This window comes from Glycine soja, chromosome 4 (genome assembly GCF_004193775.1).
Source record: "Glycine soja cultivar W05 chromosome 4, ASM419377v2, whole genome shotgun sequence".
NCBI classification, from domain to species: Eukaryota; Viridiplantae; Streptophyta; class Magnoliopsida; order Fabales; family Fabaceae; genus Glycine; species Glycine soja.
In genome coordinates this window covers 38,291,307-38,319,193 of record NC_041005.1, presented here as the reverse complement: position 1 = coordinate 38,319,193, position 27,887 = coordinate 38,291,307, and the positions used below count along the sequence as shown (strand labels likewise).

The window sequence follows — 27,887 nt, the reverse complement described above, 5'->3', positions numbered from 1 at the left end:
AACATCGGGTATTTAGAGAACCGATGTTGTCATATACATGTTAACATCGATTCTCCAAAACCGATGTTAACATTGATACATTCAACATCAATTTTAGAACCGATGTAGAATGTTCTAAATAACCGATGTTGAAAGTGTATTTTGTAATAGTGCTACAAGCTCTACATGGAGCTACATTAATTAACAAGGTTCATATGGGTAGAACAAGTCACTTGTCAATTCTACTAGCATTACATTGATTTTAATCAATTTTAATTTGTAGTCCTTTCCCACGGTATGAGAAAATGTTAGACACTCAACTAATGAGATATTAAGCTTATAATTAAGCTTTATGTGGTTGTGAGAAAGTTTAACAATATATATAGCTTTTAATGATTTTGATATCCCTCTATGCGTGGTGTATTTATTTGTAGCAACATTTGATGAAATCATCTATAGGAGTGTCAAGTGAGATTGCTTGTAGGAGATCATGGCGAAATCTATAGAGCACTCATCAATGGACTATTAGCACACAATAACCCTAACGACAAAGATTCTGGGGGTGTAATAATTCTTGTTTTAAATTGGTTTTAATGATATATAATACCATGGAATAGATTTAAAGAGGGTCTAGCTTAATGGGTAAAGAGTAACTATAGATCTCACTGTATAGAAGAATCTCATGAAATAAAGATAAAATATAGAAACTAATATCCTAGAAGACACTTTGAAATGTCATAATTGTCCATTAATTAATATTTCTAATATGCTTGTTTATAATATCCTTTTCATAACTAATATTCAATCTTCCTTAAAAGATAACTAATAAACTTGATGTTCTCATGTTGAAATACATGTTTTTTTGTAATTAGTGATTTAAGGACAAATTAAAAATATTAAATATGCATATTTGCTTATTGTAATTAATTTCAAAAGAAATATATATATTTGATAAAAGAAAATTAAATTCTTATTCTTATTTATGAGAAAACATGTAATATAATAAATATAAAATAAATAATTTTACACTAACATATGATCACAAATGACCATGCTTGATAAATTTATTGAGTTATATAATAACTACTTTAAAAATTATACCAACGATGATCTTTTATTAATGTATCGTCATTAAACTATTTTTATGTAATTAAATTATCTAACTATATTTATTCTGAGTTTTAAAAAAATATATTATAAGGTTGGAAAATCTCCTCTAATTAAATATGGAATTAAAAGTTGAAGAAATATGTATTAGGTGCCAATTCAAGATGAAAGACTATTTTGTGTTTCTTCTCAAATAAAAAAACATGATAACCATAAGCATGGATGATGACACAGGTCGGAAGGAAGGCCAGAGAACCCATTGAATGAAACTTCCCCTTGGGCAACAATTTTTTATGGAAATTTAATTAATGTCTCAACAAAAATTCAAAATTAAAAATTTTACTTATACATGCATCTACATATTTACTCGCTGAAATGAATAGCCATCATTATTGAGTTGCATCACCGTTCAAGAAAAATACACACCCCACTAAAAAAATCATATATTCAAAACTCACAAAAGTTTCATTCTACTTTATCTTGTTATCATGCGAATTTCTTGGTCACCAAACAGCAAGAGCATGTCACAGAGGAATGGACAGAAGAACCATGAGAAACCACGAAATGCATGCCATGTATGAATCATGTTAGAGGATATACAAGCAATATCTGTGTTGTTTGTTGTGAAATCTGGCTGTTTGGTATTTTTTTTACGGATATTAATTATTCTGAACCGTCCATTTATTGTTTTCCACTTTTTTATTTTTATTTTCTACTAACCGTTTCTATCGAAACCAGTGTGGCCATAACTCTGCGTTTTCTTTCCAGCGGCTTAGTAACTGGAGTTGCAAATGATCCATAAGGCATAAACCAAGCATGAGACGATGCTGTGGAGAAAGTTTTGACTTTTGAGTTTGTTTCGGAGACATCACATATTGGTAATTGGAATTGGATTCACATCACTCTGATTATGACTTTTTTGTTGCTTGCTTCGTGTTTTGTTTTATCAATTTGCATAAATATTTCTTTGGGTTTGTTCATCATGAGTTATTTCTTTTCAGAATGTTAAAGAACACAATTTTGATTCTTGATTCTAATTTGTAAATTTGTAAATCTATTGAGATAATTATATCACTCTTGGAAGGGGGGGAACATGACTAAAGATGTAGCTTTAGATGTCTGCATTTGTGCCATGGCTAAAGTATCCTTTCATCAGTGATATGATTTCTGGGATTTTTTTTATTTCTTATTTTATACCCCGCAAATTTAGGCTATCTATGTTTATCGTGGTTTACGTTACAGGCTCCCATTCCCTAGAAGATTCTATCGATCATTCTGTTTGGAAACTAAGTATTCTACCCATCATTATCCTTTTATTATCTGTATTCAAATAGTGTATTGCACAGATAGGATTCTTTCATGTGTTGTTTTTACTTTTCTTTGCTCAAATTTATTTCCCTTTCCTTCATATATTGATTTCATCAGTTTGAAACAAGATAAACATAGGAAATCAAAGTAATTTATCGGTTTGCAGCAATAATGATTTCCCTGAAAACTGAAAGTGATTGTCAATCCTTTGGCCCCTTGAATTTGACAATTACAAGGGTACGTAGTCATTTTCCCCTACAGTTGGTATCCCCTTGAAATTATTGTTAAAAAAAATTAGAAATTTCCAGCGAAAAAAAATTAGAAATTATTTTTTTGAAATAATTTTCTTATAAATTCATTCCTAAATTCCTAATTTTCTTCAGTCCTCTCATCTGTAAATGTCTACATTAATTCTTTGTATGTATTTGACATCAACAAAGAGAAAATAGTTATAGGTTGCATTACACCCAAATATTTATATTATTTTACAGTATAATGTTAATCTAATTAGTTTTATTCAAGAGTGCTTTCACATTTGTATGTTCTTGGTATATAAATTCCTAATCAATAGATTGCCAACATGTTTAACTATATGAAGGTTTTAAAAAATGGTTTGTGACTGCGATTTTGACTGCATCAGCTGTAATTTCCTTTAATTTTCTGCTATGTCAAGAATTTTGACAAACTGCAATTGTTACCGTGACCACAGTTTAAAACCTTCATATGTTGTGTTGGGTTGCATATTTCTACTTGCTGTGTGAACTGTGAACCACTATTTTCCTATCAAATTCTATCCTGCAAACCTCACCACCAGATTTTGCAGTGTAGTGACAATGCGATAATTTTGGCAAGATGAAAAATTCAAGAGGACGCAGCATGAAACATGCACATTTATTTCATTGTGAAGATCAAAGAAGTCAAGAACACAAGAAAATTGTAAGGGACAGACTGGAGGGTAATTCTAATAATACTTTTAGGACAAGGGAGATTCCAATAAAGAGGTTGTTCAATGTAGGGCATTTTACTAATGCTTCAGGGGACTTGTCAGGGTATAGCAAAGGAAAGAACTTTTCTGCAGGAATGAATGTCATGGACTATGATATACCAGAGCTTGTTGTTTTTATTCAAGAGGACCATCAGCAGTTTGTCAAGGACAATTGCATTGGTAAGGGAGTGTCACCAGAAGGCAAGTGTATGTCAGAAGATTGCGCATTAGATCATGATATAATGTCACGTCACTTTGAGAATGACATGACAAGCAGAAGAGATTCAAATCTAAGAACTATGGAAGCAATGTCAATCAATTCAAATGGGCCAGAGTATGCCTCTAAACCTCTTACCCTTAAGGATGCAATGGAATTTTATGATTCAAGAGGTTTAGTGATGGATGGTGAAGTGGATTCAGGATACAAGATTTCAATTGACCACCTCACAAAGAAGACAACACCAGAGACCCTTAGAGAGGTGAGACACTTTAATCTCATGCCTGTATACCACTTTGGACAAAGAGTTAATTGTTTTTAGAATATTGTCACTAAGACTATAATACTTATATTCTAAGCAATATAAAATATACCGTGGAGTCTTGTCTTCTCTTTTAGCATGGTTGGTTAAACCACCTACATCGGTGTATATCTTCTCTTTTGTTTAATATGCTTGATTGTATGATTGATAAAAAGATTGAAACAAGACTTAATACCCATATAGGGAGTTACCTCCTGCCATCTACACACTGTTACTGAACTACTAAAGGACATAAAAAACTAGATGCAGCACCACCTCCACTTACACTACTAGAAAATGGATAGATTAGCTTTATGCGTGTCCTTGCCAGTTATAAGAAAAATGAAAAATCGACAGAACAGAAACTCTGCTTTGCTTTTATGAGAAAGAAAAGTAAAATTAATGAGAAAGTCTTTTTGTTTTTTCTCTGTTCATATGTTATCTTCTGTTTGATTTTGAACTTTTGATCCTGTCAGTTGTCATTTACTTATTTAGAAACGTGTGTGGTTTACTGGCTACTCAAGCCTATACTCTATATTTTGTCATGGTCAGTTTGAAATTTTGGAGAATAATAGAGAAGGACTCATGAAAAAGCATTTTTAGAAAATTCGTTAAAGTTTGGACCACCCTTGAATCATAACATGACAGCCAATTATTTGATGGGAAATGCTTATTAATTTGGTCAAACACAAGAAAGTGAAATTTCTCCTTTAAAAGAGCTTCTTTTTTTCAATTTCTTTGAACTACTTTTGTCTCTCTCTCTTGATAGATTAAAATAAAAAGTCTTTCATAACACTTTTTTGAAAAGTCATTTTAGTAGACTCTCGTAACATAATTATCAAACTCTCGAATTAACTTGTTAATTCTTAAAAGTTTACGAGTTCACTTACCATCTGAAAGTTGACTCTTGAGTAAATTCTTTTTTTAGGAAACTCTGGGTAAACTCTATAAATTTTAAGTAAAATTGGTAGACTTTCAAGTTTACTATCAAGTCAACAAGTCAGCAAGTTAAAAAAATTAAACCAAAAGATAAGTCATTTTGGATTATTTTTTGTCTGTTTAGTGTTTAACATATCTTCCTTTAGTGTGTTATTTTCAAATACAAAAATTCTCACCTTTAATAACATCAAACTCTTGTTCTCTAATAACATCAAATCCTCAATGAGAATGATTTATCACTATTATAACATCTGCAAGTTATTATCTAGTAGTGATGTTTTACTAGACTTGGTTATTTAAGTATGGTGAAATTTATGATTTACTATTTTGTTTTATTATATTATTGAAATATTTAATTGATATGTTATTTATAGATATTTTGTTATTATTTTTATATGAAGTGGACTCTTATGAGTTTATGAGTTGAGTCCACAAGTCGAATTTATAGAACTCTCACGAGTCTACATAAACTCTCAAGTTTGATACCTTTGATTCATACCACATAACATTGTTATTTTTTTTTTCTTTGAAGATAACATTGTTATTGTTTGTTATGATAATCACCAAACTCACTATTTGTTTCAATGATTAAATTAAGTTTTAGCTTCTTTTTTTTAATTTCTTTGAACAACTTTTGTCTCTCTCTTGATAGATTAAAAAGTCTTTCATAACCCTTTGTGAAAAGTCATTCGTACCCCATAACATTATTATTTTTTCCTTTGAGGATAACATTGTTATTGTTTATTATGATAATCACCAAACTCACTATTTGTTTCAATGATTAAATTGAGTTTTAGCTACTGAACTGAATCCTGATAATACAATTGTCTCTTGAAAGGGACATGCTTTATTTCTGAGCTGATTTGTCACATTTGTAGCTACAATTTAGGACTCAGTGTGTAAACTAGCTAGGTTTATTTTTCTTCTGGCTCTGGAAAGTATGGCGCATGAATGTACATGTTTAATACTGTAACCATGCTATAATGAAAGTAATCTTATTCTTAAATGTTAGTTAGAGTGTGAACCTAGAACAACTGTAGTGGATTAGAAACTAATTCCAAAAGTTATATCGATATGATGTTACATTTTACTGTTAGGTTTTTGGGATGGACCCAGTATTTCTTATAAGTTTTGGAGGTTAAGCGTGTGGGAAAAAGTATTAATTGTATTTGTTTTGATGATTGAGATTTAAGATGAATCAATTGCAAATATTATTTGTCATTGTACTTATTCCATACTTCACTCAACTCAAACGTCTAATCTCTTTGACATTAACTGCAAATTCAGTAAATATGGTGATTATTTGGGTCCTAGGTTAAAGATCACGAATATTTTTTATTTTATTGAATTAGAGACTAATCTCATTTGTAATTATTGTTAACTCAATGAAATTTTACACACCTACAAAATTGAACTTGATTTCTTCCATTAAATATTAAAGACAAGTTAGTGAATGTTTGAAATAAAGTTTTCAAACTTAAAGTTTGGGTTAAACTTAAATTTGCAAAAGTAACCCAAGTCTTGCTTCTATAAAACTGATTTTCCTAACAATTTTTAATGTGCAAACGTACTATAAAGAATAACGCATGTCACCAACTTTATTCTTCAAACTGAGTTTGGGGCATCTCAAATGGAAAATCAAATATAGCTTTAATTGTCATCTTTGAATGAAAATGCTATCTCTGAATTTGCTGAACCATTTTGTCTTTTACAATCCCTAGGCATTAACAAAGGAAGCAGAATTTTCAAGATCTTTCAAGAATTGGCAAATAAATTCATTTTTGGGTACAATTGGCAGCAAAGTGGAGTTTCCAAGTTGTTCAGATTGTGTTCAAATTGCTGACACAATCATGTGTAGATCTAAGATGGCAAACTCACACAGTCCATCTGGTTCGGGCAAAAGACAAGAAAATGATCCTCAAGAAACTTGTTCCTGTTCCTGTGCTGTAGGTCGAACACCATATGCTGCTCCTGCAACAACATCTAGCAGTGCCTCTCATCACTCTAATGATAGCATAAGCAGTACTCATTCATTTGCTTTTCCCATGTAAGTTTCTTATACTATAAGTTCTGTCTCTCTTTGGCATTACACAAGCTATCTATGGTTATAACTATTTAGGCCTAACTGTGCATGATTTACAGATTACCTGCAGAATGGAATGGAAGTCCCGAGAGAATGTTGGAAGCTGATAAAAGTCAATTGAGAAAAGACCGATGGCAGAAGATAAGGGTTTGGTTTCCCTGCTGCAAAGTTGATTGCTAAAATTTTGCAGTTTAGCAGATACTGGCAGTGAAGATTATTCAGAAAAAACTAGTATGCGGTGTTTACTTTGATGGTGTTATAAATATAGGATACATGTGGTCATATCAAATTATTTTTGGCATCTCCATTTTGATGACTCATTAGTTAAAGACTGTGTTTGGTTTTATTTATTTATACCCCCTTCCCCCCTTTTTTATATTGTAATATAATACAACCAAGTGTGCAAATTTCTCTCCAAAATGTGTTTATAGTTAGGAAGATATATTGCTCTGAAACTATCCATACTTTACCTTAACTGAATTGTAAGTGGTAGTTTGCCAATTTTGTCTAAACTGTTACGAATTGGCTGCTTACGAGGATTCGGCTTAAATAGCCTTTTTAGTTTTTTAAATTAGATGTTTAATTTTTTAGTCCTTTAATTTAAAATTTATAAATTTTAGTTTCTCATGGAATATTTTTCTTAGTTCCTCCTGCGGTAAAAAAATCATCATAAATTATACATTTAAATCATCAAAAATTAATTAGCAACAATTAAATTTAAAGGACTAAAAAATATAAATTTTATTTTGAGAAACTAAAAAATACAAACTATGTCTCTAAACTACAGAAAATCAATCAACTGGAACTAAAAAGATATTTTGTAAAGTTCAGAGACTAAAATATATAAATTTTAAGTTAGAAACTAAAAAAGACAAATCTCTAAATTTAAAAAAACTAAAAACATAATTAATCCTTTATAAAAAAAATTAAGCCGAGATGCATCTAATCCACCCGTGAAATTTAAATATAAGTGCGAGATGATTATAGAATATCTTGGCCATGTATGAATTTCTATTTTCTATGATTCCCTTTCTTCTTTCTTCACCAGGATCTTTTTAATTAAGTTATTTGCACAATTTATTATAGCTATTTTTATATCATTTCTTAAACAGGTGTAAGTATAAGAAAAGGTATAAAGAATGAGTATTTCCCTCTTGTCATGCGACCTTGATGCTACTACTGTTGAACAATATTTTAATAATTCTTTGTTTTTAATAATTAAATAGCAAAATTAGGTATAAATCTAGAAGATTTGAACCCTAGAATCACTTTATCTTTCTTCACAACTCCTTTTTGCAAGTTCATCTTGCTCTTTATTTTCTCTTTGGAAGTTTTTTTCCACATAGAATTGTTAGAACCAAAGACATTAGACGGTGTCTAACTCCTCAAAACCTCTATGCATGATTTTGATGGTAACAAATGTATTAAATTTGATGGACTATTGGATTTCAATTTCATTAAGCTTTACAAAAATACTATCATCCAAGACCTCTTTAGTATATATTGAAATCCTTTAAACCTTTATTACTCTGACTACTATTTATATCTTGCGTCCAATACAACTCTTAACTTGTTTGCATAAAAGACTATTTAGCATCCAATGTGCTATAATTGAACAAGCATTCAAGAGTTTGTAAATTCTAGCATCCTACATACAGAGTTCTTTTAAACACCTAGTTTGGAGATAAGAAACACAACATTTCTATATAAGTTTTCTATCGTCCAACAATCATATAGCGCACATGTCTGCTTCACGAGGATGATTCATGCTAAAATGTTATGTATCTTTATTCCCTCGTATATTCTGAATTGTTTAATCATTTGAATTTCAAGTGTGTAATAAGACAAGACAAAAATAAGCATATTCTCTACAAGACCATCGGTCGTACACGTAGTGGAATGCCACTAAGAAAAGAAGAGTATTATTGTCACCTTTCTCTCTCCATCCCAAGTTGCCAAATGCATATACCATAAGCTCTATCAGAGAACGAAGATTTTCACAAAGGTTATTGTTAGAGTACAAGTGTAAGGTGAGGTTCAACATTGGATACGAATGGGAAAGGTTGAGCACCATATAAATGAGGATAAGACCCATAAATTTGAGCCTTAAGATTTTGAGTTAAAATGTGATGTCAAGTTCACTTTTTGTGGTTGCTCATGGTCCATTGGTGAAAATCTCCCAAGCGTTTACCCCTCAGATTCCCAAGAATTGGTATCAGAGTCGATAGTTCAACGTAGTGACCAGCTCAGACGAGTAAAAGAATTGGTATCAGAGTCGATAGTTTGATTTGCACTAAAAAAAGATACAAAACAAGATTTTGAAACTTTTTAAATTATTTTATTATTTAACATAAAATTTATTATCATGCTTTACTAATATTTATAATTTATTAATATTTGTGATATATTTAAAGCATTATTTTAGACTTATTGTTATATAAAAAAAACTTACAATTTATTAATTATGTTGATACATTTTTAACTATATATTATAAGTATCATATAATAAATTAAGAAACAATTCAAACTAGCAGTATTTATTTTAATTCAGACTAGGCTTACCTTTCCTGCCCATTTTAATTCTTTTTTATTATTATTTTTTTTGGGCTAGGCTTGGAACCGAGTTAGAGCAACTCATCTCAACTCGCAAGTAAATGAATGGATTGGAAAACCCTAGGTGCATTAACAACACCTTGACGGCGCAACAAAGAAGAGGCACCTCCAGGGAAGAGGCGTAGCCCCTGATGCCACCATGCATAAGGTCTACCAGTGTGGGGCCGCCACAGGGTCACGGTGATGGTAGTGGCGGCACGGGGGCGCGATGCGGCCTCACCTATGTTGGCCTAAAGAAAAAAAACATAGCGAGAAGGATGAAGATGGCAATGGAAACATTTGAATAAATTAACAATGAAAAGAAAGAACGAGTAAAAAGGGAACAACAACAATCCATACGGTCCTCGCTAGCAGCCAAGGTGCTCATCGACAAGGTGAAGTGAAACAAACCAGTAGAAAGAAGAAAGAAAGAATGAAAAACGAAAGGGAAGAAGAGGGAAAGGAAGAGCAAAGAACGGATGTTTAGAGAGAGGGAGGTTGAGAGAAGGGAGTGCGTATGAAAAAGAAAAAAATGTAGGATAATGAAAACTAAGAAAATATGGATAGTATTGTATTTTTACTTTTGTTAGATACTAGACAAAAAGTTGTACGAAATTTAATGAGTTACAAGTTTTTTGGTATTTGTCTAGTTCATCATTCTTTATTTTGTATTGTCATTCGGTCATTTTTTAAATTAAATGTTAGACAAATATTTTTGTATTGTCCAGTCTTTTATATTTTACAAATTAAACATATCCCTTTTTTCATTGGTCCACTCCATTTACCAGTGTGTTTGGATGGAGCAATTTAATAGGGGAATTCATTTTTTCAAGGAATTTAAAATGATTCATGGTAAAATAGCTTATTTGGATAGAGTATTTGAAAGGAGATTTAATTTTTGGTATTTTTATGAATCATTTTGATTGACTAAAACAGAAAGATTTCAAATTCTCTCAAAAAATATAGAATTTGAAATTCTTTTTCCGAAGATGCTCACTCTAACTCATGTTCTTGCTCGTGACTCTTTATTGCTCAACACTCACAACTACGGGTGACCAAAGTTTTTATGGCCGATATCGACATAAGTTGTTTTCCACTGACGTTGGCCGATGTTTTTTCAGTCATAATTTTTTTGTATGATGTCAAACAAAGTTATTTTTTGTCGATATCGGCTAAGATTTTTTTTAGATGATGTTGGTTAGGGTTATTTTTTCACTGACGTCAGTCATGGGAAATTTTTGCTAAAGTCGGCCAAGGATTTTTTTTTTGTTGTCATCCAGGTTTTTTCAGTTGATGTTGACCAATAATTTTTTTGGTCGACGTTGGCTACATTTTTTCTATTAACATCGGTCATGACTAACTTTTGAGTAGACACCTGTTAGGATTTTTTAGTCGACGTCAGTTAAGTTTTTACAGCCAACATCAGCCAAAGCTATTTTTTAGCCAATATCGGCTAGGGTTATTTTTTAGCTGATGTTAGCTAGGATGTTTTGGCTGATATCAACTAGATTTTCTTAGTCGACGTCGGTTGAGATTTTTTTGCTGACATCAACTAGGATTTTCTGGCTGACATCAGCCAGAGCTATTTCTTAACCACATTAACTAGGTTTTTTGGTTGATGTTGGCTAGGGTTTTTTCTGCTAACACCAGCTACCTATTTTTGATCGACATCGAGCATGACTATTTTTAGTCGACATCGACTAGGTTCTTACAGTCGACATCCACTAGAGTTTTTTCGGTTGACATCAGTCAGAGCTATTTTTTGGCCAACATCAGCCAAGGTTATTTTATAGTCGATGTTGGGTAGGGTTTTTTATCCGACATTGGTCATGGCTATTTTTTCAGCCAACATCGGGTAGGTTCTATTAGTCAGCATTGACCAAGCTATTTTTTAGCCGATATTAGGTAGATTTTTTTGTCAACGCCTGCTAGGATTTTTTAGGCCGACGTTTGTAAAAAAATCTAGACAACATCAGCTTAAAAACAGACTCAACTAACGTTAGCCAAAAAATAGCTCCGACTGACGTCAGCTGACAAATATTCCCAACATACTTTTACAAAAAAAAAAACCTTATTTGATGTCGACCGAAAAATATCCTTGGTTAATGTTGGTTTAAAAATATCATTGGTTGTGATCAGGTAAAACAACCCTAGTTAAAATTATCAATATTTTATATTTATAAATTATTAAAAATTGAAAATATTTTTTAATTAATATTACAAAATTAGATTGTGTTTATTTTTTGTAAAGTTTAATATTAAAATTTCATCTATTTAAAATATAAAATTGAAATTTTGCATATGAAGAAAATTGAATTACCCTATCCAAATAAAGAATTTAAAATGAAAAAATTTAAATTGATTTATCCAAATAAAGCATTTGAAAAATAAAGAAAATTAAAATCAAAACAATTCAAATTTTAAACATTTCAAATTCCATGAAATTTTAAAATTCTTTATCCAAAGGTTAGGAATGTGTCAAGGGTAATTTGAGAATTGGGTCACAAGCATACGTGTCATTTTAAATGACGTGTCAAATTAATTTTGATATGTGTGAGATAGAAAGTGATACCGAAGATTTGAATTTGAATCCCAAAGAGTGAGCAACAGCTTAGGTACGTTATTGACGTGGAGGGTGGAGGTTATGATTTATGACAAAAAATTAGCTGGCAGAATTTCAACCATTCCCACCACGTGAGATTCAACAAACTCTTGACTGATCAAGAGACTCTTTCCTGGTATTTGTGGCATGTACTTCGTGAGTTGGCAATAATAAAATTAATAATAGTGCTTTCGTGGGGAAACGAGGAGCCAAAGCCATGATGGAGCAGGTGCACCAAGTTTATACACCAATTCAATAGTGACAGTATGGCAATCAATTACGTAGAGGAAGAGGGCCACGAGAACTGTAGCTATGAGCTATGCCCTAACATGCATGCATGCGGTGGTAGCTAGTCCATGCATATGCTGCTCTGTCGCATTGAAAGGCTAAGCCATGGACCATGGTCCAGTTTCCTTAAGTTCTTGTTGTCCATCCTCCTCGGCTTCTACGACTCTTGGACACAAAGTTCATATGGCCTTAGGGGTATGATTATGAATATGATTTGGGTCTAAGTTTAAGAGAAAAACAAGTTCAAAATGATTGAAATACTTCAATTTTGGTTGAGTTTGGTGAAGTTTTATTAAGACGATCCAAATTGAAGAGAATCAACTTGAGCAAAGTACTTCAAAATTAATTTAATTTAAAATTAATTTTCATCAAAATCAATTTGATTTAAATTCAATTTCATTTTGAGTTAGACATTTTACAACCGAGACTTGCATGAACCAAGTTTGGCGGTTGCCTTGTAGTAAGTTTTTTTAATTGTTAGGACCATTTTGATTGCACTCCTCTATTTTTGTAGTTTTGCATGCTTGTGCCTTTCAATAGCCATTCAAATAAACAGTGTCATTAAATATTTTTTTTTTTATAAATAGTCAATTTTGTTCCTGAATATATAATTTATTGATAAATCTATTCCTGAAAAATGAAAATACAAAATTTAGTCTTCAAAAATGTAAAAAGTGAAACAAATACATTTAACCGTTAACTTTTGTCCGTCACCTTTAATAAAATAATTTATGTGGCACAGACAGACGAATTTGTCACTGGAACGATTGCCAATGTGGTAATACTGACTAGATTGAATGAAAATGTAAGTAAGATACCATTTTTGGACGTAAGTATCAGTAATTTTTTGTTAGACGAAAATATCAATATTTTTTTATTGGAGAAAAATGTCAGTAATTTGTTTTGGACCTAAATGTCAGTACGTTCTATTAGACCAAAATATCAATAAATTACCATTATTGAACGAAAATGTCACTAATTTTTTATTGGACCTAAATATCAATATGTTTCTATTAGACTAATTTTTTAAACCCGAAATTTCATTTCATTTAAAGGTAAAATATAATGTTAGAGTAAATTTTTGTCATTTTTTATCCTTACAAACATAACATTACAATGATCACTTAAAATAATACATTGGCAAACATAATTTAAAACAAATATAATAATAACGATAATATTGATTATCAACCATAATTTGTCTGACAATAGAAATTATCCAAAATAAACATTGTACTAATTTACCAAAATAAACATTGTAACAGTGTACCAATCATTATAATTTTTTCCAAATTATAATAATTAGTCACAATCTACTATTAATGTTTCGATATAATTGTCACACTTTTTACACTCTGATGGACTAAATTTTGTATTTTCATCTTTCAGGGATGCATTTGTAAGCGAAATGGGAAGACGAAAAGTCAATAAAATATTATATGACAAATATGTCTCTATGCTAACAATTAAAAATGACCACGTTGACAATTATTTTAATGACAGATTTGTCCATTTGTATCACGTAGGCTATTTTATTAATGGTGATGAACGGAAGTTAACGATCAGATATATTTTTCGCACCTTTTACACTTTTGGGGACTAAATTTTGCATTGTCATCTTTCAACGACACATTTGTAAGCGAATTATACATTTAGAGACAGAAGTGACTATCTACCCAAACATTTTTATTATAATTTTGTTATCAAAAGACTATGTTCACCAAGATATTTTAGCTATGTTTTAACTTATTTTACCAGTTGAAAATTTTGTTTGATTGTTCAATAAATAATCTTTTTAGTAATTTCTAACATTTTTTGAAATGCTAGTTGAAGTGACATTTTTAAAGCACTTTTCTAACTTCGATCTTTTTATATTTTCTTCATTTTTTATCCTTAAATATATTTATTATCTTGTCTTGATTTTTTTTGTTTTTTTTTTGTCATTTTATACTTTTAACTACTTCAATAGTTAATTTTACCGAGCACTTGGCTTATGTTTGGAAAAATTAATTGGAAAGCTAGTTGGAGACTTAAAGCTAATTAAAAGTTGAAAAACTATCTTAGTAAATTATAAGTATTTGATAAAATTATCTATTGAATTAGCTAAAAATTGTAAATTTACATGATGGATAAAAAATATAAAATTTTACCTTAAGTACAAAAAGATTAAAAAGTAAATCAAATAAATATTTAAGGACAAAAAGAAAATAAATATAAAAAATTAAAAATTAACGTTTTAAAAAATGTTACTTTCAAGTAACATATAAAAACCGTTAGAAACTATTAAAAAAATTCATTTATCATAAAACAAATTTTTTAACTAGTAAAAAAAATAAAAAATTAACTAAAATATCTTAATAAACACACTTTTATAATTTAATAAGTTAACTTTTCAATTAATTTTTCAAAATATAACCTACAAACTTATTCACAATTTGGAAAGTAAAACTTACTAAAGTAGGCTAAAAAAAAAACCAAACTCATTTGATTTTTGTTCAAAAAATTTATTGAAGTAAATTAAAAACTTACAAAAGTATCACAAATCACTTTCAAAGGTATAAGCCTAAATAAGTAAGGTCAAACGTTCATTTACTCTCCTATATTAGCATTTTAACAGTCAAAAGTTAACACATGGTTGTCATAATGGCAATAAATATATGTCAGTCACCTAGTTTTTACTGTCAAACACGTATAGAATCTAGAACCTATAATAGTCAATTTCTTCATCCTTATAACACTAATTGAAGCTTATATGACACCATTCCAATTAACTAAGTTTGTTATGATAAAAAAATGTAAAAGATAACTATTTTTCTTTAGTTCCAAAATAAATATCTTTCTAAGTTATTTTACACAAATAAAAAAATTAATAAATATATAAAAATAATAATAATTTCATAAAATTAACCTTATTAAATAAGTGAAAGAGAATAGTGATATTCTTATATTAAAAAACTAAAATAAACTTAATAAGAATATTAGTGGGAAAAATTAATATTACATTGAAAAATTAACATAACTCTTATTTGAAAACATTTTTTTCAAATGTGATACTTATTGTGAAATGAAAAAGATAAGATATGCTCAAATATTAAATTTGAATAATTTTCAAGAATAATATTGGTTCACAATGTTTTAGAATAATAACCTCTTTTGTTAGACTCAACTCTCATTAATATTTAGTATCACAAAAAAGTTGGAAGAGTATAACATTTTTTCTATGGCTAAAATGCATTTTCAATTTTCTTATAACCCACAATCTGTAGTCTTAGTTCTTTTATTTTCAAATAAAGACATTTACTTTCTCAAAATTTTTAAAATAAATAATTTTGATTTTTCCATCAATTATGTACATGTCACTTACATGACAATGATTTAAATGGTGTGAAAAATTTAAAATGTCTCCTAGTGAAAATTGAACCTATGACCTTTTATTCAAAAATTACAAGATTTTTAAAATTTTTCACACCATTACAGTAAGTCATGTCAAAGTTTAGGTTTGATCATGGATGATCAACTAATAATAAACTGAGAGAATGACTAAAATTAAAGATTAAATATCTTGATTTAAAAATAAGGTGACCAAAATCGTGAATTGTGCATTACAGGGAAAGAAAAAAGCATCTTATCCCCTTTTAAACACATTTTTATATTAATTAAAAATTATAAATGATAAATAAAATTAATTAAATAAGAAAGAAGACTCACATTTTGTAATTTTGATAAATTTTAACTTATAATAAAAAAATGTACTCTTAAAACATTTGTTATTTTCAATTCTTATTCTAACTTTTAATTTTAAACGTGACACTTTCATTTTAATCTATTTTGTGTTTTAAAAATTTTGTATAAAAAATATTATTTTCATTATTTATAATACAAATCTTTAAAAACAAAGTATATTAAAAACAAAGTTGATAATTTTATAATTTAAAACAAAAATATATAAAAACAATATTTTCTCAAAATGAACCGACTCTAAAACTTCTTGAAATTGGAATGAATACAAGAGGACTCCTCCTACAAGGCAACAACAAATTAACTAAGGAGAAGGCTACGACAACAAAATCTTGTTTTTTTTTTTTTTGTACAGTACCTTTTTGGTATCGACAAAGTCACATAACCTTAGTACAATTCAATTGGGCAATATTATTGAAATTTAATTTGAAAATCATGAGTTTTATGTACGAAATTTTAAAAAAAAATAATTTTAAATTTAATGATGATGTATTAATAGTGTAATATAATTTTATACATTGACTAATCAAAAGTTACAATTAATCTAAATTTATAGTTCTTTTTTTGTAGAAAACTGTTAATACAATAGTTTTTGTGATTAAATAATAGTATAAAATACATATAACTTATTTTTCCTTTAAATTTTATGTATTATTAATGTAAAAATTTTATAGTATTAACTAATTAAAAATTAAAACAAATGTAATTTTTAAAATATTTATTATAAAGATAATAAATTTATCATATTTTTTGTTGATTATGATATTGGTACGAAATATTCACAGTTAGAGATATTGACTAATCTTTGTTAGGAATCATGAACAAGCAAGGTGAGTATTCATTTTTCAACATGATTTATTTCATACTTACACTTGAGTCAAATAAATTTATCATAGATATTCTCTTTGTCCCAAAATAAGTGTTGTCCAAAGTTGTTTTACACATGCAAAGAAAATTAAATAAAAGAGAGTAGTAATTTTACAAAAATAATCTTATTAAATAGATGAAAGAGAATAATATTAATATTAGATTAAAAAACAAAAGTGACATTAGTAGGGTATTGGTGAAAAAGAATAATTAATATTACATTCAATAGTAGTAATAAGGAATGCTAGTGACATTCTCTTTAACATTTTTCTACTAAGCAGGTAAACTAGCTACAAACTTTGCTGGTAGCTTAAAACTTTTAAACTAACTTATTAAATCATAGATGTTCGTTAAAATTAATTGTTTAAATAATTAGAAAATGTAAAATCACATATTTTAAAAAGGTAATAAGAAAATGAAATAAATATTTTAAGGATAAAAAGGGAATAAATTATAAAAATTAAAAGTTATCATTTTTAAAAACGCTACTTTAAGCAGCGTTTAAAAAACGTTAGAAGTTATTAAAAAAACTTGTTTGCTAAGCAATCAAATAAGTTTTTCAATTATTATAAAAGTTAAAAACTAACTAAAATGATTGATTGAACATAATATAGTCATTGATTGAAATTTGGTGAAAATCATCAATTTTGATATATCTATTTATCATTTAATGATCCTCTCTTAATATTGAAGTAGAATTCACCAAAATGGATGATTTTTAATAAATTTTAATCAATAACATTTCTCATATGATAATTTATAATTAAACATAATAATATTTTTTATGTAATAATAAAAAATATGGTCTTCTTTCATAATACCTTTTTCTCTTTTAAGTAAAAAATATGATTAAACACATTGAAAATTGAGTTTAAATATTATCACTTTTTTTAACATACTTTTTTTCAAAGATTGGAAGAAAATAAATTATATACTTATTTTTTTTTTGGTAAAATTGAAAATTTAATCTTCCTATTTGTCTAAGAATTTGATTTTGGTCCCCCTTTGATTTAATTTATGAATTTAGTCCCTCAATTTGCAACCCCGTTATTTCACTCTCACCTCCGAAATTGGACATTAGCGACTAATTATTTGCATTGACCTCCACGTGTCACGTTTTTATTGGATATTGACCGTCACGTGTCGCGTGTTATTGGAGGTTGACGTTTGGGTACATAAAATTAACATCCAATGAAAACATGACACGTGACAATTAATGTCCAATAACAACATGACACGTGACGGTTAAGGTAAATAATTAACCATCAATTGGAGGCTGAAATAAAATGATTGAAAAAACTAAGAGACTAAATTCGTAAATTAAATTATAAAAAAATAAAATCGAATTCTAAGACAAAGGATCAAATTTGTAATTTTATCTTATTTTATTTGTTATACGTAAAATTTATAGATAAATATAAAAAAAATTACAACAACTTATTAATTACAAATTTATGTTTGATTTTACATTAAAAAAATATTTCAGATGTGAGTTGAAAAAAAAAAGCTTTTTCGTCAGATCTTAAATAAGGGCAATATATTAAATTTTAATTTTATAATAAAATATTTAAATATAAATCACAACGTTTCAAAATTAATTTTAACTGAAATTAACACACCGCTCACCCGGGGCACATAACGCACTTGCACCATAAGCTGCTGGACCCACCCACCTGCATCATCAATAAGCAAGTAACAACTACCTTCACCTCAGATGCCTCATCATCATCACCCTCCCCTTCAATATTTATCTGCTCTGTCTTCTTCTCCACCACTCCATCCTGATCATTAGTATTTCTCTTCCTCTACCTTATAGCCTTCTCTTAACACACACACACACTCTGTTTTGCATCTAAGTGATTGATTGATCCATCATCACCCCACTTCAGAATCAACAACCACAGTCACAGTCCACACCCAAACCAAACCCAACCCCACATCACATTCATGTCTTGTCACCCAAACCTACGTGTCCTACTCACCATTTAGACCCCTCATCACTACCGCCACGTGGAGTCATCATCGCCGATGTGACTTCTCGCTACCCTCCAGCCCCCACACTGTTCCCTTTCCCTTTCCCTTCCTCCATCGCAATATCGCACTACAATCATATAAATATCCCTTCTCCTATATTCTTTTTTTATTTATATTCATTCCTGATCAAATTATCATTCACCATGACAAAGACCACCATAAGTAAATCAAATCATTAGACATAACTAATTAATATAATAAAATTGAATTGTTTGAATAATATTTAAATTTAATAAATAACAAAAGTAATTCTTAATTCATTTTTATTTGTTTTCTATCAGAATTTCAAATTAATTAGGTCTCTTTTTTAATTTACACGATGAAAGGTTAAAAAAAATCACCATAAGCTTAAATCAGGCCATGATTATCGTCATTATCAACATGTACCATGACGTGGCACATTATAAACGAAGTGTTTTGAGTCATTTTCAAATTCATAGCCATCAATAGTGCGGATGAAAATAGCATCTCAAACACGCCAGAATAAGATTACAATCCCAAACACGCAACCAAACAACAATTGTTACAGCACCAATCCCCAGTATATATTAAAAAGTAAAACGCTCCTATGTTTTCCCCCCTAGTAAATAAATTCCAAATAATAAGTACATAAAATAAAACATAAGCAAAAAAAACTAACATGGATGTTAGTTTCACATGAACATTAGAACATCACTACTTATGATCAAGCCCAATCACCTCCCCAAAAAAAGAAAAGTAAAAAAACCAGAAATTTACATATTTTAATTAGAAGTTCCTTCCAGGTTCTCTTCCAATTTGTTTTTCTACGTTGCTTTAGACTCCAAACAAATATTCTTTTACGCTTTTCCTCTCAGGTCATAAAAAACAAAAAAAAAGAGAAATTTCTTGAGTACTTTCAGGGAAGATGAAAGAGAGAAGAAGGATTATCTTGATCAGACCAATGAGTGTGGTGTGTCCAGTAAGGTTGATCAACAGTGTTAGGAAGATCAAACAAACCTTGATCCCCACCGGGTTGCCAATCCAACGGTCCAAACCCTCCCTGATGCCCAGCTTTATGCTGCAGCGAAGAAAACTCAAGCGGCACGGTGTGATCAAGAAACGACGCCGTACCGAACTCATGATGATTCTGCTGTTGTTGTTGCCACTGACCATGGCCTCCACCTGGTGCCGCAAGCACCTGATCATTCCCGTGCGGATTAGTAACACTAACACCAAACCGAAACGACGTCGCATCGAGGATGCTGATGTTGCTATTATTGTTCCCAAACCCAAACCCCAATGCTTGGTTGTTTAAATTGACGAGGCTGCTGAAGCTCTCTATGTCAGAGAAAAGGCCACCACTACGACTCTGCTCTAAATAGGGGTTAGGGTTAGCGAACATCTTCGACTCACGGTTGTTGTCAAGTAATAAATTGTTGTTCGACACCGCATTCGTTGTCGGCGCTGACATGGCCTCCGTGGCAGCGACGGTATAAGTGGAGCTTTCGCTGCTGGAGTGAGAGTGAGAATTATGCTCTAGCTCAAGTGGCGGAGGCGGTTGTTGTGGTGGCGTTGGTGCGGTTGCCGCAGCGGTTTCCGAGGAAGAGGAAGGGTTGTTATTGTTATTGTTGCTGCTGGTGGTGGCGGCGGCTGAGGTGGTGGTTTTGGGCTTGTTGGAGCGTTTTGATTTCCGGCAACCGCCGCCAACGGGGACGTTGCGGAGGACGCCGCCTTTGGTCCAGTAGCGACGGCAGTTCTTGCAGAAATGGCGCGGCTGGGAGAGGTTGTAGTTGTTGTAGTAGCAGAACTTGGTGTTGAGTGAGTCGCAGCGGGGGCATTTTATCGGCGGCTGCTGGTGGTGGTTCTGGTGGTGCGGCCTCAGCCTCCGGTCGCCGCCGCCGCCGAAGAACCTTCCGCCGCCGATGGAGTGTATTTCCTGCATTTCCGGCCACAAACGAAACCTGAAGTTTAGTAATGTTTTTTGTGTTATGTGACTGAGAAAGAAAGAAAGAAAGAAAGAAGAGAGAGTTCTCTCTCTTTTTCACTGTGTAGTGTACTATGTTTTATTGTTCTGTTGGTGTTGGGTGAAGGAGTGTGTGTCAGTGTGGAAACAAGGTTTCGGGGAATAGCGTGAAAGAGAAGAGAGAAAGAGTCTTCGGACTGACAAATATCTCTGCAGAGCACTGCTAATACACTGCTCGTCTCGTATCGCTATCTTCTATTTTTCTAACATTTTTCAAAACAATTGACCGAAACAGCCTTGTGCACGGGATGGGCCACCACACAGAGGCTTCGAAAGTACGGAACAATCCTCCAACATACAGGTCTTAAAACGAACATTTACTGAAATGTTTTTTTATTAATGATTGGGTTTAATTACTCGGTTGTTTTCAATAATTTCATATATTATATATTTTAGATCTTATATAATTTAAAGGTAATTTTTTTATTTTCTATAATTTATATTTTAATTTTTTTTAGTTTTTTAAGCTTAAAAGTAATTTTTTTTCTTATTATTTGTATTTTAATTCTCTTATAATCTTTATAATTTAAAAGTAATCTTTTTAATTTTATATTTTATATTTTAATTCTCTTTTAATCCTTATCATCAAGTAATATTATTCATTATAATTAATTATAAAAATATTAACAAGTAATTGATAATTAATTTATCTTAATATAATTTGTAATAAAAAAATAATTGATAATTTATAATTAATTTGTAAAAATTATATATATATATATATATATAAATTATAGAGACTAAATAAATTATTTTTAAACTATAAAGATTAAAAAAGAATTAAAATACAGATCATAAAGATTAAAAAAAATTACTTTTAAACTATAGAGATTAAAAAGAATTAAAATACAAATTATAGAAATTAAAAATATCACTTTTAAATTATAGAAACTAAAAGGTACAAATAATAAAATTATAGAAATCAAATGAGAAATTAAATCTAATGATTATTTAAATTGAACTTTTTTTAAAAAAAATGTATCTTTTATACTAAAAAAATATAATTTTATTATAATTATTATGAAAAATGTTTTGAATTAATTAAATTTTGCATGCTTTATTTTGAAAATTTTATTTTCATGATTATTGAATATATATGACATATAATATGAGAATGACTATTTTATGTGAGAATAAGAATGATTAATCTTAATTGTTAGATTGAAATGAAAGGTTAAAATTAAAATATCTTAAATTCAAATTAAAATTTTATCTAAGCATAAAATCTATGTAAGATTTATCATGCAAAAAATCAAATATCTTAAGAATTAATTTATAACTTTCTTCTATCTCAAACTTATTATCACCATCATTATTTTTGTCACAATTGTCATGTCCGCCACCGCAAATCATCATAATCGTCAACCACTGTCACCACCAACATGCTCACTGTTATTGTTCCTATCATCACCAACACCATATATGTAAAAATGATGTATCATATGAGAATGACCGCGATAGTGACAATAACAACAACAACAACACTAATATTTATGTTGGTGGCAACAACACTGATCATAAGGGCAATCATAAGGTGATGGTTGTGGCAATATTGATGGTTGTGGTGACGATCTTAACGTAAATATTTAATAAAATTTGTAATAGATACTGAGAGTGTTTTTAGTGGATACTCACATTACTCACGGATAACGAGTAGAGTCGTGTCCTGTATGTATTTTCATTGCTTGATTGTTAATAAACATGAGCGAATATCCTTGTACTTACTCATGGATACATGTTCATGTTAATATTAAAATATTTAAATATTTTTTTTTACCAAACTTAAATATGTAAATATTCTTTATAAAAACCATTATAAATATTTTTTATTTGTACATATGTTTTGGAATATAATTTTATCTGGACAAGTGTACTTTTTATTTAAATTTATATTTAAGAGAGTAATTTTTAGATGGTTTTGTTTAGAGTTCACAAAATTTATTTATTTATTTAAAATTGTTCATGGGAACTTTTAATTGTGTAGATTGTAAAATATTTGAATAACTTTAGTTGTAACAATTAAAATTACTTTTTCAAGAAAATTTTAAAATAAATAAAAATTACAATAGAAATGTTTGTTAAAATAATTTTAAACTATTTTTTATTTTTGCAAAAATATCAGTGCATACCCGTGGATATCCTCGGATATTAGAAAAATCCACATGTATCTATTCAACAGATATCGTGTGAGTAACGATCGAGCACATGACTAGTGTATGGTGGTGACTATGCCTGCGTTCGCTCCGCCCATTGGCATCCATATGCACAATTAGACACTTATAATATAAAACTATTTGAATATATACGAATATTCATTATTATTTTATATATTTTTTACATAGATACTAACATATATAAAATTTAAAAATACTAATAAATATATTATAAAAATATAATAATATAAAAAACATAAAATATAAACTCAATACCTGTGCAGGGTGCGGGGAATTACACTAGTTGTTTTGTATAATAATGAAAAAGGAAAACATTGTACAATAAAATGTCGAATAAGTATATTATATGAATCATATAATTTTATTATAAAATATTTGTAACTTGTGTATATCAAGAAATTAAAGCTTAAATATGTTTTAAATCTATGCATATAATTTTATTTTGTCTATTTTTATTAATTATAAAAAATATTACTTTTCGAAACTTGCATTTTTGTTAAGAATACTCTTCATGTGCTCAGGAAGTGATTTTGAGAGGAAGGAATTAGAGAAGACAAACATAAAAGAGATATTAATTGAAGTGATTTTTGCATCAAATATTATATTATTTGGATTAATTGAAGTAAGAAGAAAAGATATAGAGTGACTTATTTTCACTTGTTTGGTTACAAGAAAAAAGAGGAAGAAAAAAAATAGAAATATTAAGAAAAGATAATTCAGTCATATAAAATTATATTTTAACAAACTTTATTTTTAGATATTATATTTTACATTTAATTTTAACTGATTTTGTTTTTTTTAGCTCTAATGGAACAATTATTTTTTAGTAGTGAGCATCTCCATTTGTATGCATCATTTGTACTCTTCTTAATGTGAACATCTCATAAGCACCCAATTTCCTCAACCGAGCACCTTTTTCCGAGTTCTTAAATGAATCCCACCAAAAAACTCGCATTCTTATATTTTATCAATAATTTATTTATTAAGCTATAATTATCTTACTTATAAGTTATTAAATTTTAAAAAATAAGAGATTTATTTAGACTATTCTTATGCGAAATATTTTTTTATAGTAAAAAAAATAATTAAATTATATTTTATTTAAAATGATAAAAATAGTTGAAATCACTCAATTATCACCGCATAATTAATAAAATTTACATATTAATAAAAAATTACATAATAAAAATTACCAGTTGTGATCTCTGTTGTGAAAAATTTCTAAGTTTGAAAACGTAATTCATTTTCTATGACTATTATTTTGATGAGAAAGGAATAATAGTAAAGGCAAAAGAAGTATAAAAGATTAATTATTCTCATAAAAAAATGTTATTTCGATAAAATAGTCTTTGATGTTATTCTATGCACTTGAAAGGTGTTACTTTGATGAAAATGATTTTGATAGCATTAGTACACACATGAAGAAACAAGCGCTCGGATAAATTTGAATTCTAAATGGAGGTTATAAGGGTTTGGCGAAATAGATCAAGTGAAGACAATCAAAGTCGTTGGATTTAAGTAATTAGGAATTTATTTATACATATGTTGAAATCATATAATTCGACCGTTATTTTTATATCGAAGTCTATAAAAAAGACATCGACAACTATTTTTTTTAGATTGAATCACTATCTCTCAAAATCTCAAACATCACTCATGTCGCTCACACAAAAATGATTATCGGTTCAAAGGTCAAAGTGTATGTATTCATCCCACTTTTAATAAAATTTACTTTCATTTACTTTTATGAATTTATCTGAACCCTTATTTCTTTCCAATCTCCATTTCTTCTCTAAATTGTGCTTTCATCAAATCTCCATTGCTTATTATTATCAAAATTATTAATATAATTCTTACAACGTGTATGACTAAATTTATCATCAACATTATTACTGTCGAAAAATATTTATATTGAAATTATTATTACTGAAATCATTAGAAACTATTTATACATAAATTGTTGCAATGGATATTACTAAAGAAATTATTATTACTATTTTTATCAATACTTAGGCAATACTCTTAAGTTGAAAACTATAGTTGCTTATTCAATGAAAAAAAGCTTACAATGGAAAATGGATTCTATGTCTCACACTTAAACATTTATTTGTTAATAAAATTACTTGTGAAAATTATTACTTGATGGATATAAATTTTTTTTAAGAAAACTATTTACAATTTTCACGACTAACAAATTAGCACACCAAGTGGGTCTAGTTACCATAACTTTCAATTTCAATAACAAGTATTAAGAAGAGTTGAATGATATTAAGAAGTGATAGGATGAAAACCTCAAGAAATATATGGAAAAACCACAATAATAATAATAACAACAACAATAATAATAGCAATGCTACAAATAGTTCTAATAATAATAATAATAATGAAAAAATTCAACCAGTGCCATATACAGGGATAAATAGTGAAGTTGTCATGGCTATGAGTCAGCCAAACAATGATGTTATATGTGCAATAGGCCAAAACATGATGTGCTCACAAGTTTACACATCTGCTGTCGAAACCACTTTGCCACAAAGGAATATGATAAAAAATACTAATACTCCACCAGTTTCGATTACAAGACCATATGTGTGCCACCATTCAGCTTGTTATGCCACCCATTATGGTTAGTAGAAGAACAAATAGACATTTAGAACTTGGGGGCAGTAGTCATGGTTATAGTGCCGAACAATTAAGAAACATGGAAGTTTCCACTTAAGGTAGGATGGGAGATGGTAGCATGGTTTTGACTAGAGTTTCTAATGAAACTCTATCAGTATTTAGAAAACAAATTGATCATAGCAATCATGAAATGATCAATACTTTGATCAATCATATGACATCAACATGTTGGGAACTACTAATGAAAGTTATCAACAAATGAATGAGATTTTAACTCAAATTGGAGTTATTTTGGCTATTCCTAGAAATCAACCTATCAATAGACCAATAATTCATGAAATTCCAATAAAGGAACAACCAATCTAGAATAATCGAAATGACCTAAGAAATCCTCAGATAGGATTAACAAATGAAGTAGGACAACCAATTGATCAAAATCCTTTATCGGTTAATAGAAATCAAAATACTAATGAAGGTTTGCTTAATGTTCCACGAAATCAATTACTTAGGGGGGCAAAATATTCAAAATGTTAGGTTGGGCCATGATGTGGTTCAAAACCCATAAATTGATCAAATGATAGAACAAGCCTTAAATAGATATTGTTTCAAAATAGGATATGCAAATCAACCATATTTTGTTTTTGCTTTTATTGACTGTGTGTTACAATCTGAATTACCAAGGGGTTGTAAAATCCTAAAGTACTGAAAATTTGCATGAGAATAAGGAGAATCTATTGTAGAACATGTGGCTCAATACTAAATTAAATATGGTGATTTGACCATAGATGAATTCCTTAAACTGAAGTATTTTCCTAGTTCTTTAACAAAAAGTGTCTTCACTTGGTTTACTACTTTACCACAAAATTTGTTCTACACTTGGGCTCAACTTGAGAGATTGTTTCATGAACATTTCTTTAGAGGAGAAACTTGAGTGAACTTGATTGATTTGGCCACTATGAAAAGATTCAATAGTGAATTAATTGAGGATTATCTAAATAGGTTTCAACAAATGAAATCTAGATATTATACACAAATCACTGAACATGAATTGGTTTGAATGGTTGCTGTACGCTTGGAATTTTCGATTTGTAAAAAGTTAGTAAATAAAAAAATTAGGGATATGACACAATTGGTAGAAAAGGTAAGAAGGATTGAACAAATAAAATATGAGAAAGAAAGAAATAGGAAATTTGACAAAAATAGAAAGGATAAAGTTACATATCAGAGGATTACAATGAGTATGATAATTATGTAAATTTTCAAGACATAGATTTCGATAATTAGGAAAATGAAGTTTATTTAGCAAAATTACAATATGGTCCTCCTTATATTTGTCAATTGTTAAAACCAGAAGAAAAAAAATTTGTAAACTCAAAATATAGTTTTGACGTTACTAAGTCTGATAAAATTTTTGATGTATAATTAAAGGATAAACAAATTGCACTTAGTGATGATCATAAAATTACAACATTTGAGCAAAGAAAAGGAAATAGATATTGCAAATTTAAATATGTCTATGGACATTGGACTTATAGTTGTTTACCTTTCAGAGATATGATACAAAAGACTATTGATGAAGAAATGTTGAAGTTTGAAGAAAAGCCTATGCAAGTGGATACTAATCCTTTCCAAGTTCAAGCCAATTATGTTGAACCTGTCAAGATTCTGATGGTAAGGGCTTTGATTGGTACTTCAAAGCTTGAAACTCTTTTTTCTGAAGATGAAGTTAATCAAGCTTTGGAAAAATTCGAGAAAGAAGAAGAATATGTATTCCCATATACTGGGGATATGTTGCTGGAGTTTCTAACAAAGAAGCATAAAGCTGGGAAAGAAGTGATGATTTGCCCTTGATTTAGTGTTGTGCTTGATAAAACTACAACAATGGCTTTCGAAGCTTCTAATTTGCAAGAATTATCAGAAAATTCAAGAAGTTGATGCTAAAGGGAAGGGAAAGCAAAAAATCAATATGACTGTGAGTCAAGTGCAAAAACCATACAATATTTCTCAAAGAAGGTCTACATATGTCTCACATGGTGGAGTCCCTTCGAATAGATGGATTTGACAGGG

At 29.4% G+C, this 27,887-nt stretch overlaps 2 protein-coding genes across 2 annotated transcripts; one reads left to right on the top strand and one right to left on the bottom strand.

Annotated features, from left to right (window-relative positions):
• The first annotated feature begins 1,495 nt into the window (after window positions 1-1,495).
• LOC114408171 lies at window positions 1,496-7,226 on the top strand. Its single transcript, XM_028371262.1, has 4 exons — window positions 1,496-1,964; window positions 3,218-3,858; window positions 6,558-6,883; window positions 6,979-7,226. The coding sequence occupies exons 2-4, from the start codon at window positions 3,247-3,249 to the stop codon at window positions 7,097-7,099; spliced, it is 1,059 nt and encodes a 352-aa protein (XP_028227063.1). The 5' UTR covers window positions 1,496-1,964; window positions 3,218-3,246; the 3' UTR covers window positions 7,100-7,226.
• A 12,229-nt stretch (window positions 7,227-19,455) lies between these two features.
• LOC114409647 (dof zinc finger protein DOF5.4-like) lies at window positions 19,456-21,160 on the bottom strand. Its single transcript, XM_028373171.1, has one exon. It carries the CDS (start codon window positions 20,941-20,943, stop codon window positions 19,918-19,920), a length of 1,026 nt encoding a protein of 341 aa, XP_028228972.1. The 5' UTR covers window positions 20,944-21,160; the 3' UTR covers window positions 19,456-19,917.
• Between the last annotated feature and the right edge of the window lie 6,727 nt (window positions 21,161-27,887).

Excerpts from the sequence above, each read along its gene's own strand:
- LOC114408171 (XM_028371262.1), top strand. The coding sequence starts at position 3,247 with ATGAAAAATTCAAGAGGACGCAGCATGAAACATGCACATTTATTTCAT. Across the intron at positions 3,859-6,557 it reads CACCAGAGACCCTTAGAGAG|GCATTAACAAAGGAAGCAGA; the intron begins GTGAGACACTTT and ends TACAATCCCTAG. Across the intron at positions 6,884-6,978 it reads CATTCATTTGCTTTTCCCAT|ATTACCTGCAGAATGGAATG; the intron begins GTAAGTTTCTTA and ends CATGATTTACAG.
- LOC114409647 (XM_028373171.1), bottom strand. The coding sequence starts at position 20,943 with ATGCAGGAAATACACTCCATCGGCGGCGGAAGGTTCTTCGGCGGCGGC.